General features: G+C 41.9%; 1 protein-coding gene across 4 annotated transcripts in view; it reads right to left on the bottom strand.

Moving 5' to 3' along the window:
- Nucleotides 1-163: 163 nt before the first annotated feature.
- LOC114558333 (neuron navigator 1) overlaps nt 164-19,837 on the bottom strand; it is a 90,832-nt gene continuing 71,158 nt past the window's right edge. For 2 of the 4 annotated variants that reach the window (XM_028582262.1, XM_028582266.1), the window contains 24 exons: nt 16,591-17,356; nt 15,966-16,478; nt 14,926-14,967; nt 13,850-13,998; nt 13,541-13,720; nt 13,345-13,424; nt 12,838-12,915; nt 10,586-10,669; nt 8,945-9,085; nt 8,137-8,245; nt 7,907-8,028; nt 6,732-6,919; nt 6,465-6,627; nt 6,173-6,350; nt 5,987-6,075; nt 5,783-5,881; nt 5,453-5,624; nt 4,843-5,108; nt 4,603-4,754; nt 4,442-4,513; nt 4,119-4,324; nt 3,731-3,849; nt 3,446-3,634; nt 164-2,808 (listed from right to left, as the gene is read on the bottom strand). In XM_028582262.1, coding sequence (XP_028438063.1) covers nt 2,713-2,808; nt 3,446-3,634; nt 3,731-3,849; nt 4,119-4,324; nt 4,442-4,513; nt 4,603-4,754; nt 4,843-5,108; nt 5,453-5,624; nt 5,783-5,881; nt 5,987-6,075; nt 6,173-6,350; nt 6,465-6,627; nt 6,732-6,919; nt 7,907-8,028; nt 8,137-8,245; nt 8,945-9,085; nt 10,586-10,669; nt 12,838-12,915; nt 13,345-13,424; nt 13,541-13,720; nt 13,850-13,998; nt 14,926-14,967; nt 15,966-16,478; nt 16,591-17,356 — 4,253 coding nt within the window. In that variant the 3' untranslated portion in view covers nt 164-2,712. The remainder of the gene's footprint in view (nt 2,809-3,445; nt 3,635-3,730; nt 3,850-4,118; nt 4,325-4,441; nt 4,514-4,602; nt 4,755-4,842; nt 5,109-5,452; nt 5,625-5,782; nt 5,882-5,986; nt 6,076-6,172; nt 6,351-6,464; nt 6,628-6,731; nt 6,920-7,906; nt 8,029-8,136; nt 8,246-8,944; nt 9,086-10,585; nt 10,670-12,837; nt 12,916-13,344; nt 13,425-13,540; nt 13,721-13,849; nt 13,999-14,925; nt 14,968-15,965; nt 16,479-16,590; nt 17,357-19,837) is intronic. The other 2 variants (XM_028582263.1, XM_028582265.1) reach the window with 2 other exon arrangements.

The following is a 19,837-nucleotide window of genomic DNA, read 5'->3' as shown; positions in this document are numbered from 1 at the left end:
GTGCACGCGATTAAATGTAAGCAGGCCTAATTCCAAATAACATTTTGCGTGTACAAAAAGCGCAACAGATAATATGGTATACAGTAAAGAGTACAGACGAATACAGATTATTAGCGCCCCTAGTGGATATCGTCGTGTAAACACAGACAGACAAGACAGATAGTGATGTGACGAATGGCATGACTTTATTGTGTCCATTGCTCACTGTTAGACATATGGGATTTGATGTGATTATAGAGACATGCCATACAACCATTATTAGGCCCCCTTTTAAGTGCTCCTTCCCACTGGAGGAAGACAATAAAAACAACGCCGTTTTCTGCATACAGGGGCCATGTCTTCTCTTAGATCTCTACACATGTTTTGTGATTGTTGCCGCAGATGCATTATTTACAGTGTTTACAATAGTGATGTCATGTACAAAAGAGAAAGAAACCTTTACAAATATTTGCATAAGAAAAACAAATGTTAAAAAACAACGTGAAAAGAGGAAAATATCCAGTCAATAAAAATCCCTCCTGTGATAGGGTTAAGTGTGTTAGGTCCAATGAAACGAAACTTTGGGAGCATATCGGGGCTACATGCATCCACATCCGCTATATCTGTTCTTACACTGCTTCCAAACTCTCAGGCAATTCCACAAAGATGTCAAGTCTTTCACGCTTAAGTTTAAAATGGTGTCAAACTGCATGCAAGCAGCCCAGTCATGATACACATTCTCATCTATTGCAGAGCTAACTCACTCACACACACACACACACACACACACACACACACACACACACACACACACACACACACACACACACACACACACACACACACCATCTTAACTAACAGCTTATCTCCATGCCAAGGGTTAACATTGATAACCCACTCTCCACCAAGATGTGGGCATCAAGGTGATGACATTAAAGTGACATCAGAGTAGGTAAGAGGAAGTGATGATGTTTCCTCTAAATAGAGGCCTCCGTGTGGTAGGTTAAAGCACCTCGAAAGCAGCTTTAGGCCAAATTGTGTTTTAGGCACAGATAGACTTAGGCATCATGTCTCTACTTTACGCCAGCACCCTATTGGACAGTAGAGGAACATCCGGACAAAATATGGCAGTCTGAGGTACTTCAGGGTCAAAGGGGCACAGGGCTGAGAGGTTTAAGAATATCTCTACTACCTACAGTTTCCTCCTCTTAGACATCTTTTTATGCTTTCTTCTTTCATCACATGACAACAGTCAAGATGTGAGCAATAAATACTCTCTGTAATCTAGTACTCTAACATATATTATGTGCAAAAAAACAAAGAAAAGAAATAGAAGGAAGCCACTTGACACAATGAGTTTCAACCTTGCTTACCCCCATCCCTTACTGTTACAGTAACTCTTAAAATAAAGCAAGAGAAGGAAACGCAAATGCAATGAGGAAGGAAAATGTTTTTTGTACACATTCTTATCACTTGATGGCAGTTTTTTTTCTCCACTTCCCCTTGTGGGATGATGAATGATCAAAACAGTCGGTAATGGCATGTTAGGTATACTGTAGGTAAGAGCTGCTGTGTAAAGATGATTGTTGAACATCACTCAGTATAAAATCCTAAAAAATCAAGATTTTCAAAGCTGTATCCTCGTCTATCACCAGAGAAATTTGTGTTTTAAAACCGATATCTAAATACAGAATATATGCAAGCATAGCCAGAAATGGTAGGCTGTTTGGACAGACTAGATAAACAAGCAGTTCTTTTCTGTGTGTCTACAATACAGTATGTTGAGTAGAGTCAATGCCAGTTACTGTGGTTATATCAGTATATTACTAGAGGAAACAAGTGGATACTACCGGTGGAGTCCAATGATGATGACATTTTTTTCACAGACTGACCCTAAAACCGATTCTTTTTTTTGCATTCATTATTCACCCATGCATGTTACTCTAACAGCTTCACAGTTCTAATATTCGATCCATTAATGACACCATGGCTGAACTGAAAAGAAAAAAATAATTTAAGGCCATTTTCATAGTTGTGTTATAGAGAGCGTGTTATATTCTACTGAGCACCTTTGATAAGTCAGAAAGCACACCAGGAGAGCACTGAGGCAGGAGTAGATGCTGCCATCTAGAGGAATTACTAATGAACTGCATGATTCCCATATGATACACAGTCACTGACACAGCCTCCTAAAATCCAATTACAAGTAGAAAATAAAGTGCATTTTTGGCTAATGTCGAGTGATGATCCTACTTTTGAAGACATCAGAAATGAATTGTGAAATGAAGCCTTCAAAGAAAACCAGTGAGCACCGATAGTTTGTGGTGAAAGTCGTGGCAGTCAAAAAGCAAAAGAAAAGAAAAGAATGGGTCTTGATCAATAGGATTATAGGTAATATTTTGCATCATACTATTCCGGTTACCATGCACTTGAAGATTCAACAACAACCCATCTGGAACAAATTGAGGGCAGAGAATAGACAAGTCTTTCCCTGACATGATCATCACAGCTTCCTATGAAAGCAGTTTCATTGTCTTTCTGATAGCACGGCAGAGCAAGCCCTTCGTCCATAATCACTCTCTCTATAGATCCTTTACAATTAGCTTTGTAGCTGCTCACTGAGCACACAGTTAATTATTGAGTCTTTTAAGTCTCATTGGGACTACACCCGCTGCGTGAGTCGTGAAAAAGAGTCTATAGTTCCAAAGCTCGACCGACAGTCGCATGTTGTTCTCAGAGTGTAGCCTGCAGACTGGGATCCAGACAGCTTTCCCGCTCTGGAGACTCTATGTAGTTGGCCGATTCCTGGAGTTTCAACAGCATGGCCATCTGGGTAGCAGGAGGAGAGAGAGAGGCAGATTAACAGACATGTCTTGTTTTTACAGGGTTATTTCTTGAAATGCATCTTAGTCATTATGGCAACTAAGGAACTTAACTTGTTGAACATTTCTCTGAATATTGTGATAATTGTTTGGCTTTACCACATCAACAAAACAAATATAAATTCAAATTGATAGAAAACAGAGAAAATTAGTACATTCTCATATCTGAGAGACTGGTACCAGCCAAGGTTTGGTAGAATATTTAATAAACCTGTCACTATTTTTTAAATTCAGCACGGTACGCAAATGAGCCCAGCCACAGTTTATCTGATTTGTAGTAAGTGCTGCAAAATAAGTTTTGATAAATTATTCTTTTGACACGTTGTCTGGAAAACATTGGAATGCACATTTTCAGCTGTGTCGCTTTTTTTTTATTTAACATGTGCAAAACCAAACCTTTTAATAAATAAGAACTTAATTTGACTGTTTAGTGCCTATAAAATGCCCACAAAACCTTAAATAGATAAATACCCCCTTAGTCGATTATCAAGTATATTTTCCAGTTAATTTTCTGTTGATAGACTGATTACCTGACATCTGACCCTTAACTAGTACCCCATCTTTACAAAAAACCTCACTCTCACCAGTGGGTCTGACTCCAGTGTGCTGGGTGGAGGTGTATCTTTGGGGGGCTTCTTTTCCTCACTGGGTGGCCCTATGCTGGGGGGAGGTAGGTGAAAGAGCCTGGACTGGTCCTGCTGTGCATTGGGCCAAGGGAGAGTCCCTCTCACCCACTCCACTGGATCCTCCCATACTGCCTTCTGCCCGTGCACCTGAGAGAACAGATAAACGAAGAGCTACAGTAATGAATGTCTTGTTGTTTATAGCACTTATGTTACACTTTGGAGGATGTCTGTATGTGTGTTCACCTTGATGCCATCTTTGGCTCCCTCCTGAAGGTACGGTATGATGGAGTGGTTCCACAGGTCAATGAACCACTGCCTGAACTCTGCCACTGATACTGGGCATGACAGAAAGAAGCAAGGACCTGAGGGAGGCAAATTTTCATGTTAATTGATTTCCTGTTCCAGATCCAATTGTTTCAGTGGTTCATCAACTCATAACAGGGTGAACGGCACTTCTGCGTTCGCTGTGTGGCTCTGTACCAGCTATAACCGCACTATGCAAGTTTGCCAGATCGGGTAGCGGATCTGTAGTTTGAATGAGACATAATGGGACAATTCCGATTCCAACCTGTAGGGGAACCAAAGCAGGAAAAGTTCTCTAGTGTTGCTTTAACCGGCCACTGTCTCTCACCTATGAGGAAGTCTGAAGTGCCGTGTTTCTCCAGGAATGTGTGGAGGTGGTACCAGAGCTGAGGGATCCAGTCCAATACGCGGAGGAGAGCCTGGTGGCGTGCTGAGTCCTGCTCTTTCTCCTGGTAGGCTTCCACAGCTTTACGGTGCAGGTACCTCAGCAGGAACCCGTTAGCTGGTTCCACGTTGTTGGAGAACATTACCATCCTGTGGTCATATGGTCAATGTTACTTTTACTGACTGTATATGATAGCTTCATTTTGTAATTAATAGTGTATGAAAGTAAGAGGAGGCATTGTAAACATTTTTTGGCTTTGTGCTCACCTGAAGCTAAGGTGCAGACTGTGGTTTGATGTCATCTTCACAGGCTGATTGGTTGTCCCAATGATGTAAGGACTGAAACATCAACAGAGGAAATCCTGTAACTCGATGACATCTTATTTCAACTCTTTAGTGAAATACTGTAACTGTTTGAAGTGACTTACCATTTGTGATACTTGCAGGTGAGTGCTCCGTTAACAAGCTCAGTGGTGGCTGCTGAATCACTGATGTCATCTATGATAACAACCAGTGGCAGTTCTCCTCCACTATCTCTGTCTATCTGATTTGCTAAGTCGGACAGATACAACTGCAACTCCTGTGAAAGCGAAGACAGGTTAAATAAAAATGTCTGTGTGTAGAAATCCATGTTTGTGTAGAAAAAAACAAAAAAAGTCATGCGTTACCTTCAGTGACTGACGATGCATGTTGAAGGTGACGGCAATGCTGCAACCGAGGAGACAGGTCTCGTGGTCGGCATCAGACAAGTCTGTCCGGCTGCGCTGCAGGAGGTAGTGGGCCAGACGCTGAGCCAGGTAAGTCTTTCCTGTCCCGCTGGGCCCAGACAGAACCAGACGCCTGTGCTTCAGCAGCAAGCTGATGTAGTGCAGCATCATCGGCTTAGGAATCAGAGTCTCAAACACCAGTGAGTCAACACATTTTTCTCTGAGACCTAGAGAGAAGCAGACACAGGGGAGCGAGGCGAAGAAATTGTATTTATATTGTATTTATTATTAAATACTTGTAAATATGGTATGTGAAAAACAGGGAGATATTTTAGCCCTTTATTTACAAACCATGTGTACTTTCAAATCAAAAGCATAACATCAGATAGATAGATTAAAAAAAAGTGTTAAAAAAATTAGGCAAATAGCAGCTCTCTAAAACACTCTCAAAGTTGAGTTTTACATTGTACTAAAATGGGTAGGAAATCAATCCAAATGAAAATGGATTATACACAATTTTAAGCACAACTATTAGTATGGTTTCTACTATCAGTCGAGGACACTCACTAACCTTTCAAAGTGACAAGTATTCGAGCTGAACCACTGCTGAGACAACGATAAGGTGAGGCTTGAGGTTTGTCCCCTCCTATCACCCTCTGCCCTCCCTGGGTCAGCTGGTACATGTGCAGCGAATCACAGGATAGACCCAGGCTGGCGGTCGGGTCCACCTGAGTTAGGTAGTCCTGGCGAAAAACGAAAAGAAGTAAGGAGTGATCTATCAAATCACAGCCATACTATTTGTTAGAACCACTAATCTAATAATAATATCTAATACATCTAATACAAATAAATAAAATAATAAATATTAAAAGTCTACACGTGAAAAAGGACACTGACTTACCTTGAAGGTCTTAGCTATTAGAGAGTCGAGACAGGACCAGTCAGTTCTCGCACTGACCATCACTGAGCCCAGGTAGAACTCCTGCTGCTGCTTACTGTCCTATAGAGACAGAGAGAGGGAAAGAGTGCATAATCTCCCAGCTGTTCGATATAAAACTGTTGACATTATTGGATGTTGTGTCTATTAAAGGTGCTCTGTGTTTACCTCTGCTTGATCTCCAATGCGGACAAGCACTCGTGCACACACCTCATCCCTCTGGGAAGACACACTTAACGTGTCAGCTGGAGACACGTCTGTGAGAGCGAAGAAAAAAAAGGATGAAAGGCTGAAATATTTATTACTGTGCTTGTGCGTGAGCTGAAAATAGGTGAAATTCTGTATGTCTCGTACCTGGATCTTTACAATCATTCAGACTGAGGCTGAATGACTTGGTGAGGGACATGCTCATCGGCTGGCGCAGTGAGGGCCCCAGGAGAGAGGCCAGGCCTGAAGGCTGGGAAGTGGAAGAGGTGGGACCAGAGCCTGTTTTCAAATGGTCATTCTCTGCCTTCAGGTTCTCCACTGTTGACTAGGACATAACAAGATAAAAACTTCAATATCGAGTTATATTAACACACAAATGCACCATTTATACTTATGCCTCAGGTGAATACGTTACTGAACATGCACAGGCAAAACAAACCTGCATGCTGTTCATGGCTTCTCGAAGCTGCTCCAGCTGATGTGCAGAGCTTAAGGCCTCTAGTCGGATGTCTGTCAGTTCTCTCTCTTTCACCCAGAGTTCTGAGCGCAAGTCTGATACCGCCATTTCCTCAATGTCTCCCTCTTCTGTAGTCTCCATGATTCTGGAGGGGACAAGATGCACTCATCAGGGCAAGACACCCATGAAGGCTAAACTAGTTATCTCACTATTGAGCTGAGAGATGGAGCAAGGTGTTTGTGTACTCACACAGAAGATGTGGCAGAGGCCGATGTTTTGAGGGATGAGGGCTGTTTTTCTCCATCCTCTTCTCCTCCCTCATGGAGCATTTTTGGGGAGTTGGGAGCTGAGGAGTCAGGGGTGGCAATTTCCTCGATGTCTGAGTACGTTTTTGAGCCTTTCTTAATGCTGAACGCCTTGTTGAAGGAGCTCCTCAGCTACACAGATGGAGAGGAGCAGAGAGAAAGAGGGAGAGACAGATGATTGAACCAATTTTCGGAGTCAAAAAAGAAGGAGGTGTTAGGATTGTTAATCTGACACATGCTAAACATTAAAGGAGTGGTTCGTTATCTTGGGAAATGCTTATTCACTTTATTGCCGTGAGTGAGAGGGATCTGTCTACCAGTACCTCTAAAGCTCACTTACACACTTCCTGGTGTATTGTCATAACCGTGAGGCAACCAGTGTAGATTCAGACTCGTTTTTTTTACCTTAGGACTGAGCCAGGCTAGCTGTCTGCCCCTGTTTCTAATCTATATGTTAAGCTAAATGCTAAAATGTATTGGACAGACATGAGAGTGGTATCATCTTTTGGCAAGAAAACAAAGTGCATTTCCCAAAATGATTGGCTTCCAGTCATTTTCTGCAAATAAGTCAAAGTTGTAGTCAGTGCATGTTTTTGCAGATTTAGTACCCTGCTGTTGGGTCAGTAAGGGATATTTGGTAAGGTTGTACAACATTTTAATGAAAGACAAAATACACAATATGGAGCATGGTGTAAATAAAGAGAAACCGCAATTAATACATTTTGATGATTAAACTGAGAACTCCACTTTCCATCATGTCTGCTGATTGCCACTCTAACTGAATTGCAGCCATCCATTCAATTTTAATATTCACAGAACAGGCAGCCATTCAGTAGATTAGTAGGTCAATGTGCAGAGATTGAGGGTACGTGAGAATTGCGTTGTAGTTTTAGATAGTCCATAATGCTATGAATGACAGAAAATTATAGAGGCTTTATAGGGACAAAATGATTACACTCACCTCAAAGACCTAAAACAAAAAAATAACACAACACAGAGGAGGGAAAGACTGGTCATACTTACTAGTATGTCATTATCACTAGGGGAAATGAACTGAGCATAGACAAACACCAGGTTGTAAGAGTAAAACATTGCTTTGCATGCAGCGTGTGTTCTTACCCAGCTCTTTTTCTTCTTCTTCTTGGCATCTTGGTCCTTGAAGCTGCCCACACTCGACATACTGGTCAGGCTGTTGAGACTGGAGATGCTCTCACATGAGTTCTGACGTCGAATCCGCACGTCTGTTAAACAAGAAAAGTCAACATCAAAAGAGGAAAATGTGCAGGGACACAGTCAGTTGTGCAGAGAGACAGAAGGAAACAGAAAGATCAACTGGTCCATCTCCAAACCTTTCATATTATCCGGGGTGTTTAAGGCTCCTTGTATGACAGCCTGGGCTTCATCATTCCTGGCCTTCAGAGCCTCGATGGTCTCCCTCAGCTCTACCAGCTCTGTGTCCTACACACACACACACACACACACACACACATTTAAAACATGTTAGTGAGTTGGGTTGGGATAGATCAGTTTTTATCTGAGCTCAGAGCTGTGTGAAAGCTTTAACTTTTCTTTTAAAGAAGCAGACTGGTTTAAACTTTTCATCATGCAAACCAACTTCCTCAAACTTAACTTTGACAAATCAGACATGATCATCAAAATCCCCAAGTCCCAAATCCCTCACCAAAACCACTCGCAACTTAAGCCTCACCATCGATAACTCCACTCTGTCTCCCTCCCAACACATCCACAACCTCAGAGTTATTTTCGACAGCAACCTCTCCTTCAAACACCACGTCAAATAAATCACTTGGACTGCCTTTTTTCACCTAAAGAACATAGTTTGTCTACGCCCATCACTCTCCTTCTCTGCTGCTGGAACCTTAATCCATGCCTTTATCACATCCAGAATTGACTACTGCAATAGCATTCTTTACGGTACATCATCCAAAGTCCTATTTAACGGCAGTACATCCACAACTCTGCTGCTCATCTGCTCACCCATTCTCGATCCCGTGACCACATCACCCCTGTCCTCCAGAACCTCCACTAGCTCCCTGTCCCACGACAGATACGATACGTCCTACTTACTCACAAAGCCGTCCATAACCATACCCAACGTCCTATCTCACTGACCTGCTCCACCACCACACTCCTTACCGCAGCCTCCGCTCCTCTGATGCCAACCTTCTGTCTCCACCACTCAGGACCAAGCGCCGGACCTGGGGTGACAGAGCCTTCTCCATAGCTGCCCCCTCCCTCTGGAACTCTCTCCACAAACACATCCGCGACTGCACCGATCTGTCCATGTTCAAATCACAAAACTCACCTTTTTAGAGCTGCTTTTCAATTTTTGATTAACGTATGTTTTTTTTTTTTTGTGTGAATTTTTTTAAAAACTCTGTAGAGCGCAATATAAATAAAATGCATTCATATTATTATCATCATCAAAAGTGGTTGGTTTTTTCCAATATAGAGTTAATTAGGTCCTCCAGGATCGATCAGCTCAGACAATTCTTCTGGTAATAGACAGTGAAAAACACATGCAAATGACCTGCCAATTATTCCTGTAAGAAATTAATAGTTCATCACCACTTCACTTATCATTACCTCATTCATGCTCATCTCAGTTCAGTGCTACTATGTCTCTTTATTCTTATCGATTCTTTTTTTTAAATACATTTTAACTGTAACTTAACTCTATTTTAACTTTTTTACATTTTTATATATATAATACCGGTATTATTATATTTTTCTAAATTTCTCTTTTACACATTTTACAAATAATTTCTATTGCACTCAGACCATAGCAATGTAGCTTTTAACTACACACATACAGTTTAGAGAAAATCCTACACATTGACCATTACGCAAGCAATATTTTATTTAGAAAAATACAACGTTTTGGTCTCAGACCTTCATCAGGTAAATTCACAACTACATACATACACAAATAAAGATTGATTTTGATGTGAAAATAATGGTTTGGCTTATTTTGAAAAACTACATTTTTTATCCAATTTAGGACCGTGTTTTTCAATATTAAAAATAAAAACGGATACATTCCTACATTTTTGGGAAGGAGTAGTATGGTCTGATGTTTTAGTTAAGCACTACAACTCAAACCCACCATATGAGCTCATACACCTGGCGGGCTTGATTGTCCTCACGATATTAACAGTTCAAAAGGACAAAGAGTCCAGAACAACGGAGCCTCTCTTTCTGTGCTAAAGTCGATGCCACTCCACTCTAAATAGAGCCACCAGGCCCATCTCCTCAAGGTTAAAGAGCCTCAGCTCCAGGCTAAGCTGCACAGGTCAGTGCGCTGGCACAAACAACAAAGCCTTTTTCTGGAGCGGTCTAGACGGGTCTTTCAGTGGGAGCAGCAAGGCATGAAGCACTGAGAGAGACTCCTCACATTTATGCACACACTGAACACTGCCTCGAGCGCCGATCAATTTATTCACAGCAAAATAGATACAAAGGCTGAAGAATGCAGGAATGCGATGTTTGGTGTGAGTGCACGAGCAAGCTGTTTGCACTTTTCATACAGCTTAAAGTGAAGGTTGTTTTTCATTGATCCTCTTCTCACACTAAGTCACCCTGTGGGACTGCAGCCTGGGCCTCTAACCTACATTCAGCTCCTCAGCGCAGGCTGTTATCAAAGTCACCTGACTCCATGCTGGCACAACGCTGCCTGCTCTTAGCTGAATGCTCATAATAAGACGGTCACAATGGTGGAATGCAGCTGGAATTCAGGTTTGTGAGTGTTTATGTTTAAAAGTGTGGATGTGACGATACCTTCTGTTCCTGGCTTATTGACAGACTCTGCAGCCGAGTTGTCATCAGTTGCAAACTTTGCTCGAAGGCGGCCACCAGATTTGCCTGATTGGAAAAGATGAAAGACAAAATCCATAATTTGTGTTTTCCCCAATTATTTATTAAAGTAGGAAATTATTATTTATTATATTACATTGACAACATAATTTACATGTAGACACAGATAAAGTATAAGGAGAATAAAGAAACTAGAAATTGACACCCTATACAGGAAGAGATTCAATAGATTTCCTCTGCCCCTTTATCGCTTGTATATGAGGTGCTAAAAGGCTGAATAACAGACAAAGGCTGAACAGGATGTCCCTTGTGGAAAATTCTCCTTCCTAATCTCTCTCTCTCTCTCTCTCACACACACACACACACACACACACACACACACACACACACACACACACACACACACACACACTTCAGCCCACAGCAGGAAGGGAAAATTACTTTCCCCTCTCCTTTATAGAATGTATTAATACAGTAAAATAATGCATACAGCCCAGTCATTAATCCCACACATAATCATGTTGTGATCCGTGCATCTGTTTTGCCAATTCACTGCCCTCGCAAAATAAGGTCAAACAATATGAAAAAAGTCTCTCTCTCTCAAAACACACACGCACACGTACGCACACACACACACACCCATGCACGTGTGCGCATGCACACACAGACACTTGATTTATGTGTGCTGCATTAAGCCATGCATAATGGCTGCGCTGTATTGCTGCACTTGGACCAATGGAAATGCTGACAGGGTGGTCGTACAGAAACAACCTTGTAGAGTGGAGAGAAAGAGCAAGGCACCTGTGTGTGTGTGTGTGTGTGTGTGTGTGTGTGTGTGTGTGTGTGTGTGTGTGTGTGTGTGTGTGTGTGTGTGTGTGTGTGCGCCAAAGCTAAGTGGCTTGGGGAGAGGTTCAGGGGGAGGTTAGCATTATTCAGGCCCCACACATGGATAAGAAATGTGCTGAGAATGCACAGAAATGATCTATAACTGACATACCACAATTTGGATTTTAAATCTCTCTCTATGCATATCTTTCCTATTTCATCTGAAGGGTAAATATCTTGCCTTGTGTGAGAAATAAAGTGTTTGTGGCTAGCTAGCAATACTCACATCTTTAAAAGCAGGTCATGAATATACAGTGTAGTTTTTATAAAAGGCTTAATATTTTCCTTTTCCTTTTCCAGAGTTGATTGAATTTGGTGAGACAGTGAGTATTTTAGGCAGCAGGGCGGTGTACTGTATGTGGGGAAAAATGAACTACAGTGCCCATGTTCATCATAATTACGGAATATGTCACCCAGTGTGGCTAATTGATGTGTTTTTTGATATTTTTGGATAACAATAGAACTCTATTTCACAGAGGAATGAGGTATATTAAGCTTTGGGCACACAGATTATACTTGTTACTAGGATCAATTTGTTGTTGTTGTTGGTTTTTGAAAGTGATATGTTGAAAATAAGAAAAATATAGAATACCATCAGACTTTTCCTTTAAAGGTCCTGATCATCTGACTAACAGAAAAATCAAAAGGTTAACTCCAGCAGCAATAAACTGGTACACATAAGGTAGGTACACGTAACATAATCTGAACAAAGTTTGATACAAAAAATACAAAAATACAAGACGGTTGAAGGCTCCCTGACATTGCTCTTTCTTTGCCTGCTGTTGCTTGTTCAACACTTGTGATGTCTTCATGAGTATCAGTTACCTCTGCCTCAGGGTAGATGTCATTGAGGTGGACAGTTCATCAAGACGAGTGACAAGAATAGGGTGTAAAATTGGAGGGAGGGGCTATTACAAATTAGTTGCCTCGGGGTGAAAGGCCGCACATTGTACCATTAATTATGGCAAATGTCATTCGTATAGATAAGAGTGTGGTTGCACAGAGCAGATGTTTTCTCTTGGTTGACAGTCCCCGGCCGTCTTATGTATTGTTCCTTTGTTTGATTAAAAGGTATTTTCTCTTTTTCATTTTGCTAGGGAGATTTGTGAGATGGAAAATTCCCTGTAAGAAATTCCTTCGAGAGTTGAAATCCACTTGGGGATAAAATGTTATTTATTAAGAATATTTGCTAAAGACATTAAGTTAAATGTATATGTTTTTTAAGAGGACATTTTGATGCTACTGCAAAAGGAAATAAGTTATTTAGGTGCTTTATGCAAGAGGGCACCATTTATTAATGATAAGTAAGGTAGCAGACAAACAGTACATACGTTAGCCGTCAGCTGTGTCGTGAGGTTAGACACCTTCTCCTGCGACGATTCCAGCTCCCTCCTCAGCTTACGTATTTGCTGTAAGGAAAAACGGGCATGTTACATTATCAAAAAACCAAGCTTACTAAAGTTGCCATTGGCTGAGATTACACAAGTGACTAGGAGTGGATGTTGCCCATGAAATGAATGACAAACTTGTTCTCCCACAGACAATAGAGATGAGAGTGATGGATGAAAGGACAGAAATGAGACAGAGAAGAAGAAAGAGCAAGAACCAACTTACCTCTCCCTGAATCCTTTCTTCAGCCTTTGAAAGCAGTGGGAATAAGAGTCAAGGTGTTAGATAAGACAAAAGGAGAGGAGTAGAGAGGAGAGGAGACTAATAAGATATCGGGCATACCCAGGGAGAAAGTCTTGTCTATTTAAAGTGTGGAACGAGAGGAAAGCACCAATCACACTCCCACGTAAATACACCTTACACCAAATCTTATACTGAAGCATAGCTACCTGATTCTGCATGCCGCCCACACTCACCGAGGAGTAGCTTGATGAGGCATTGGACGCCAGAGAGAGTACAGACCCATGAACTAAAAAACGAAAAAACAATTAGGAGCAACAAAATAAACCAATTAGAAACTGAGTTGCACAACAACACTGAAAAGAACGTTGTATTACAGGTATCACAATAATTCAGTGGGCTCACCCTCGTCAGGCTCCTTGTCTCTGAAGGATCCGGAGCGAACCATTCCCATGCTGCGGGGGCGTTCAGCCAGCGACAGCGTGCTGCCCAGCGGAGACGCTCCATACAGCTCCAGAGAGGCATCGTGCGTTGGGATGCTGTTGGATCGAGTCATCCTCGGAGGTCCGCCGACAGGGCTGGGCACTGGATAGAGAGCAGAGGGGTCAAAGGAAAGACAGTTAGCGATGTTATACATTAATGCATAATGTAGTGTTAGCGCTACTTTCGTCAGTGCTCTTTTAAGTGTGTGTGTGTGCATGTGTTCAAACTCACCCATACTGGTCTTAGAGGTGCGGGGCAGGGAGGTGGGTGAAGACAGCAGTGGAAGATTGAGCGAGTCGGTCATACTGAGAATAGTATGAGAGTGTCTCCTCTCCCCTTTCTCCTTCCCTTCCTCCTCAACCTGGGAGGCACCGCTAAAACTGCACAGACAAAGGACAAAGTTAGCGTCACTATGAATGGTAAATAAAGAAACCGTCAGTCATTATAGGTATGTCATTTTTACGTGTACATGTACAGTATTAAAGTTTAAAATTCTGAGGACATTTGGGAACGTCATGTTAAATGCTATCTGACAGAGAACACACAAAGTAGCCAAAATCAAATGAAAGAAGAGTTATGAAAAGAAGTAAGAAAGAATTTAAAAAAAATTGCGTTCTTTATTTTAAACCCTGTTTATCATCTATAAGCAGGATACAAACATATAATACACTTTTAGAACACATTACAATATACAGTATTAGAGTACATACAATATAGAGTTACTAGGAAATCTTTACAAAAGTTGTTATTAATGTAGATTATTTTCAACAATTATAACTTCTCCTATGAAGTCATAATTTATATTACTACTAATAATACTATTGTATTATAGTGTATAGTCATCTATAAATGTGTTTATACACCAGCCTCCAGTTATGGATGCTTCACAGGAGTTGTTGACCTTTTATTAATAAATGTTAAACTGCTTTTAAATGCTAAATAATGTGGGTTAAAATAAAGTTTTACCCAGTAACAATATTTTTAAATGAGTGGAAAGACAAAAACAAAATGTTGCCGGTGGGACCCAATGAGATTTTGAGGGGATTAAAGCAGGATTTTTGGAATACAAGTGACACGGATGATGAGGATTACAGTAACACAATCTGTCATTGAATGAGGATCTAATCAATGGTATCTGTGTGAGTGTGTGTGTGTGTGTGTGTGTGTGTGTGTGTGTGTGTGTGTGTGTGTGTGTGTGAGTGTGTGTGTGTGTGTGTGTGTGTGTGTGTGTGTGTGTGTGTAATGAGAGACTGTGCCAAACTATCAGTGCATGACGGAGTGTAGCTGTATGTGTGCGTCCCACTTACCTTAAACCTTTCTTTGGCAGTGTGTTTCTGTCTCTCTGAGAACTGTGGAGATTAAACAATGACATTATTTAACCACTGCCGCAGGGAGTTATTAAACTCTCAAGAACAGGCAGCAGGCGCAAAGAACCACAGTATGACTGGCAGACAGCTGGTGTCAACCAGTAATTATGACTTCAGTCACTGGGGCCCATACAACACTGATAATAGGCCTGCAGTAATAATAGCCTAAAACCTCTCAGTCTGTGTGTGTGTGTGTGTGTGTGTGTGTGTGTGTGTGTGTGTGTGTGTGTGTGTGTGTGTGTGTGTGTGTGTGTGTGTGTGTGTGTGTGTGTGGGGTTGTAGTTTGAGTTCATAATTTATATACGATTTTTAGATTTCTCATTAAACCACATTCTATCATTTGGGCCATATTTAGCACCTCATTCAGAATTTACCAAACAAAAACATGAAATATACAACATATTTTAGTTTGTGACTACCATGGGATGGAGATAAGGCATCCTCTTGCATTTTACCAGGACTTTTGTTTTGTCTCTGGCTTTCTGTTTAATCACAAATTAAATGTTGGTAAAAGCTATCAAAGTCTACCTCTGAGGTAATATTCTTAAGTATATTCTGATATTCTGAGTCTATCCTGATAAAACCACAGACATCTCTACCGGTCTGCGTTTTAATTATTATCTTGCTTTGAAGGTTTGAATAGGTGTTGTTTCTTACTCTTGATTAATGCCACTGCTGTCAAAAATTGGCTCCATGCCTTTTCCAGTCTGAGCAATTTGTCATCAAATGCCACCCTGATCTTCTTTCCACCTGCCCACTCAGTAAGGGGCGGGAGATGCATTATTGCATTATTACTTCCCTGATCACTTCTGCCTTCCCTGAACAATAGATAGTGTTGGTGGAGTTCCTCAGCAGACCAATAGGTGGAGATACATAGCAGCATTACAAAAATGAATGACAAAATATCTGCTTTGCATGTATACCGGTGTGATGTGATTGGGTTTAAAATATATGCACAATTGAAGATTATTGAATCTCACCTGTCTGTGAGAGACAATGAGACTTTACTTCCGGAGCTCCAGCTGGCAGGAGGGCCTCTGTCTTCCTGTCTATCTTTGTGCCGGGACTCTAAGGTGGTGTAGCCTCTCACCAAATTGTCCCTCTCCCTTGCCTTCTCCCTCTCCTGGGGCTCTGGTGCCAAACTCATTGTGAGCTGCAGCGACTCCATGCTGCGATGCAGCCCAGACAGACGAGGGTAGATCAGGGGAGAGGTGCTCCCTTGAACCCCGAGAGAAGAGACCTGCCTTGGCCCCAACCCTGCTCCTGAGCTTGAGAAGCAGGCTGAGGAGTTTACATTAAGTAAAGGAGCAGGACTGGGGGTTAGGCAGGGGCCAGTGGAGCTGCCTGCTGAGCTAGTCAGGTCCTGGAGCTTAGAGTAGGGAGGAATCTTAGGTGGCAGGGAGTCCTGAACTTCCACCTCTAGGCTGTTTGAGTTCAGCTTGTCCAGATGGGCCATGGATGGAGGCTTTGCCAGGCTGCGCATCCCAGATAACCTAAAGACAAAGACAGACAATGTTGAAGTTAATGCATATTCATTGTTTGTGAGTCGAAAAATACTGAGAAATTGCACCATGTATGTTTTGTGGTAGTATAGGAAGCCAAAACCTGTGTGTGTTGGGTGAGGGCAGATCCATGCCCTTGCCACTGCTGGGAGGTCGCAGCCCCTGCAGCTTGCCTCCGTTCTCTGAGGGGGTCTGAGCAGGGCTGCCCTTCAGAGACCCACCTCCACATTCAGAGTCAGATACTACAGCTTTGGCTTTGGCCCTCTCTTTCTCTTTCTCTCTGTCTGTCTGATTGACAGGACTGGGACTCGGGATCCCACGACCACCTGCCTTACTTAACCCAGAACCAAGCCCTGAGGCGGGCTCTTTGAGCCTAGAGCCCTGGGGCGGTTTGAGCCCCGAGCCTCCTACCATGTCCATGGTAGTGCTCACTGGGCGAGCTGAGCTAGGCCGGGTTAAAGTCAGGGTGTTTGTCTTAGCTGGGCGAGGCAGAGAGCGGTACTGGAGAGACGTCCTGGCATTTGGAGATAGAAAACCACTCTGGTCGGTGCTTGAAACATCTAGACTTGTCTTACGTCCTCCACCACCACCACCACCACCACCAGTCCCTGGTTTGACAGGAATACCCGACGTTTTAGGAATCTTCCCCGCATTGTTTGTGCCGTTAGTGGTAGCTGTGGTAGGCTTCTTGAAGCCAAAGTTTCCACCAGTTGAGGGCCTTACAAGGCCGGACGGAGGTTTACGTTGCTCACCAGCCCCGGTGCCATTTCTGGGGTCTTTACCGGCATCAGAAGAGGAGCGCTGAAGGCCGGAGTTCTTCACTGTTAACCGAGACTTATCCATTGGCTTCCCATCTGACTTTACTGTACCTTAGAGAGGTAGAGAGAAAAAAACTCATTGATGAGTAGCTTGAACAGTTTAAAGCCTGAACAAACTCTGGTGGTGAGTGAGACTAACCAAGCCATATTAGGACATGATATCTTATCTGACCACCTACAAGGTCTGACTGTCTGCTGATAAAAGCAAATCCCTGCCTGACTCTGAGCAGACAGACAGTGTGTAGACCAGACTCTCACACTGTTATCATGCAGTTACTCCTCTTTTCCATCCTGATGAACTAAAACCATTTTCTGTGGCTTTCCAGTATGTGGACGTCTGTGTGTCACAGCTACAGAGTGCTGAGATTAACATGTGCAGCATGGCTGTGGAAAACTGGTGTTCACATTCATGAAGCGTGTCTGCATGCGCAAAAGTGCATGAAACACCCAGTATAACTGAGTTTCTCCACTCTTGAAACCTGTTTGGGGAAAGAGGGCGGAGTGAGAGATAGCCCGGTGGAACGGAGGTTGAAGGACAATTATGTGATTTTGTTCCCCTCTGTACATTTCCCAGTTGGCAAATTAATTGGAATTGTTTGGAAGTTATTATGAGAAAAAACTATTAGACACTGCATGCACTGTATGCACCACCCACACAAGTGTGAGCCCACACTACCCACACTCTTAATTTGTATCTAATGGGAGTTGTTATGGGAGGTTTATATACAAGGCATTAACAGAGTCAAAGAACTGCTGTTGAATGGGACCCACCGGCGTGCTGCCTTGGGACATCTGGAGTCACTTAAGGGTATTGAAAAACCCGCAAAATACACACGCACATATTAATTTTGACTTAAATGAAGCCTGATTTACTGACACGGGCTATAGAGACAGTGGAGCTCAAAGCAGCGTGTGTAGAGACAGTGAATCACCACGTGTCTCGACGCAAGATGCCTCTGCATGTCTGAAGAGATACAGGCAGACAGAGAAATCCTTGACATTTCTAACACTGCTGTCTCTAGATGTAGAAGGAAAAAGGCTCATTTATAGTCTCCTTCCCAAAGTCTTCTTCTATTTAAGGCCACTGTGGTAGAAGGGGGAGCAGTATGGAGTGATGTATCCACACACACACTCATATTCCTGACTATCATTCCCAGCGTTTTCCCAGGAAGCTGAGCCGCCTCATTTCTAGACTCCACCACACCATAAACATGTCTGTGCTTGATTTGTGGTTGTTGAGATACAGTAATAGTGTTTATTTGTGTGTATGTGAGAGGTATGTACGTTTGTAAACAATTATTGCAGAAAGGTGGCTGAATGCATCTGCAGGTATGTGTCCATGTGAGCGCATGTGACAGGAAGGAGAGAGAACAGAGAGAGAGATAAATGATACATCAGTGCTGACAGAATGACTTCCAAACTACTACATACACATTCTAGCAGGAATGCAGTGAGTTAAATGTTGGACTATGCCGTTAATGGACACTGTTGTCCCATAATGCAATGCACAAGGGAAATAGAAGCAATGCTCACAGCTGGAACAAATTGTGGATGCTGGGTCCAAAGCTCCAACCAACATCTCAGGCAAATTCTAGTTAATTTTTCTGGAAAAGCAACACTGAGTAAAACTGAATGTAAACATAACGAAAGGGCACCTTTAAGTAAATAACATATAATATAAATAAATAATATAAATAAAGTCAATTTTGAGTCAGTAAGTTAAAGAGTTTGAGGCAAAGTGTAAAAGTGTCTGGAATGAAGACTGTGTAGCATTTACCGCATATTGAATTATTTTCTGTTAGTACAAAAAAATTTGTCCTGAAACAATTAATAATGTATCGATTAATTAGCCAAAGAAAATGAATCATTAACAATTTCTTACAATTAGGGTTGTTTAAGTCATTTATCAAGGAAAAACACAAATATTTGTTGGTTCAAGCATTTCAAATATGAGTTTCTGCTGTTCTTCTCTCTTATATACTGTATCATTGTAAACTGAATATATTTGGGTTGTTTTTTTTCTTCAATTTTCTTCCATTAACGTAAACAATCGATTAATAAAGTTAAGATAAAATCGTCGTAAAAATGACTAACGATAACGATAATGAAAATAATTGTTAGTCTAGTAACCCTAACCCCCAAACCCAGCTCTAAACAAAATAAACCAAACCTATGTTGCACTAACTACAAAAGTATACAATATGGTTAGTATATAGTGCATACTACAGAATATGCTATATAATAAGTATATAGTATGGATTTCTATCCCTGGAAATGTTGCTTCTTTAAAGATCTCACACTTTCTGTGTCTACTACACACGCACGCACGCACGCACGCACGCACGCACGCACGCACGCACTAGGGCTGGGTGATAGGGAGAAAATCAGATATCACGATATTCTTCACCAAATACCTCGATATTCTAGGGTTGACAATTGGTGCTTTAACAAAATATCTTCACACTTAGATATTAGATAAATAATCATCAGTAATGTGGACATAATGTCTAAGTGGGGAAAAGGCAAATAATA

This window comes from Perca flavescens, chromosome 7, assembly GCF_004354835.1.
Source record: "Perca flavescens isolate YP-PL-M2 chromosome 7, PFLA_1.0, whole genome shotgun sequence".
Lineage (NCBI taxonomy): Eukaryota > Metazoa > Chordata > Actinopteri > Perciformes > Percidae > Perca > Perca flavescens.
The sequence above is the reverse complement of the archived record's forward strand: the minus strand, read 5'-3'. Positions and strand labels throughout refer to the sequence as shown.